The sequence below is a fragment of the Myotis davidii genome, unplaced genomic scaffold (assembly GCF_000327345.1).
Source record: "Myotis davidii unplaced genomic scaffold, ASM32734v1 scaffold562, whole genome shotgun sequence".
Taxonomy (NCBI): domain Eukaryota; kingdom Metazoa; phylum Chordata; class Mammalia; order Chiroptera; family Vespertilionidae; genus Myotis; species Myotis davidii.
Genome location: NW_006293953.1, coordinates 2,096,059 through 2,097,139, shown reverse-complemented (window position 1 = coordinate 2,097,139; position 1,081 = coordinate 2,096,059). Strand labels below are relative to the sequence as shown.

The window sequence follows — 1,081 nt, the reverse complement described above, 5'->3', positions numbered from 1 at the left end:
CTCTTTGGGTCTGGGGGGGCAGGTTCTTTCTTTGGGTCTGGGGGTGCAGGATTCATCTTTGGATCTGAGGGGGCAGTTTCTTCCTTTGGTTCTTGGGAACCAGGCTCTTTCTTTGGGTCTGGAGGGGCAGGTTCTTTCTTTGGGTCTGGGGGGGCAGGTTCTTTCTCTGTAGCTGGGGGTCCTTCGCCTGCTGCACCTTTGGGTGCATTGTCTGTAGAGGAGGTGAGACACCAGTCAGGATTCACCCTCCTTCCCCTCTCTTCCCAGCCAGGCTCCCCAGAGACCAGCTCTGGGCCAGGTCCCCACTAAGGCAAAGATTTGCAAATGCTTGTCCCCCGAGCCTCTAGGGCCCCTTGACGGGCTGTAGAGATGGGCTGCTGGGATCTCAGAGTCCTGTATAGAGGGCTCCTGGTCCTCTGCTGGGCCTGGACGCCCCGTCACTCCTTGCCCTGGATTTAGTGCCATCCATGAGAGCTTCACATTTTCCTAGTTTCTCTGGGGAGGAGTTCATGTAAGCTCTTGACCAGCCCAGTCCTACCCAGAGAGAATTCGGATTTCTGAGTCCCCCATGCACCACACAGAGAACTACCACTGAGGAACTGGCCCAAACCTGGAGTCAAACACCCCTTCCCAAGCTCCTCCCTCGCCTCCTGCCCCAGCTTGGCACCTGTTGGTGAGCTCTGGATTCCCAGCTCCGCTGCTCCGTTTTCTGTTGCCATGAGGTAGGAAGGCGTCCGCTTCCGCTTGTCTAACTCAGGTCTTTCTAGCTGCAGAGAGAAGCGTGGGGTGTGTCAGGCGGTGGGAGTCCTCCTCCTGTCAGGCCGAGAGGCCAGGGCCGCTGACGGCGGGGAGAGAGGTACCTGAGCAGAGAGGGGCAACCCGGTGCCGCCTGTATTGCAGCGGCTGCCCAAGAGCCGTCCTGGGGCAGTTGTAAGGGATTGGGCCGGGCGGGCAGAGGCGGAGGCAGGGGCACAGGCAGGGGAGGCGGGGACGGAGGAGAGGATCTCTTACACCAGGGGCCATGCAGCTCGGACTGCCACCACCTGTCACTCTTGGCCCCCATTCAGAGGACACAGCATTC

The 1,081-nt window shown here is 59.9% G+C and overlaps 1 protein-coding gene across 1 annotated transcript in view; it reads right to left on the bottom strand.

Moving 5' to 3' along the window:
• Positions 1 to 997, bottom strand: part of MYLK2 (myosin light chain kinase 2) — a 13,003-nt gene extending 12,006 nt beyond the window's left edge. Inside the window, exons 1-3 of the mRNA XM_015566637.1 lie at positions 863 to 997; positions 668 to 770; positions 101 to 211 (exon numbers count right to left, since the gene is read on the bottom strand). Coding sequence (XP_015422123.1) covers positions 101 to 211; positions 668 to 719 — 163 coding nt within the window. The 5' untranslated portion in view covers positions 720 to 770; positions 863 to 997. The remainder of the gene's footprint in view (positions 1 to 100; positions 212 to 667; positions 771 to 862) is intronic.
• Positions 998 to 1,081: the final 84 nt, after the last annotated feature.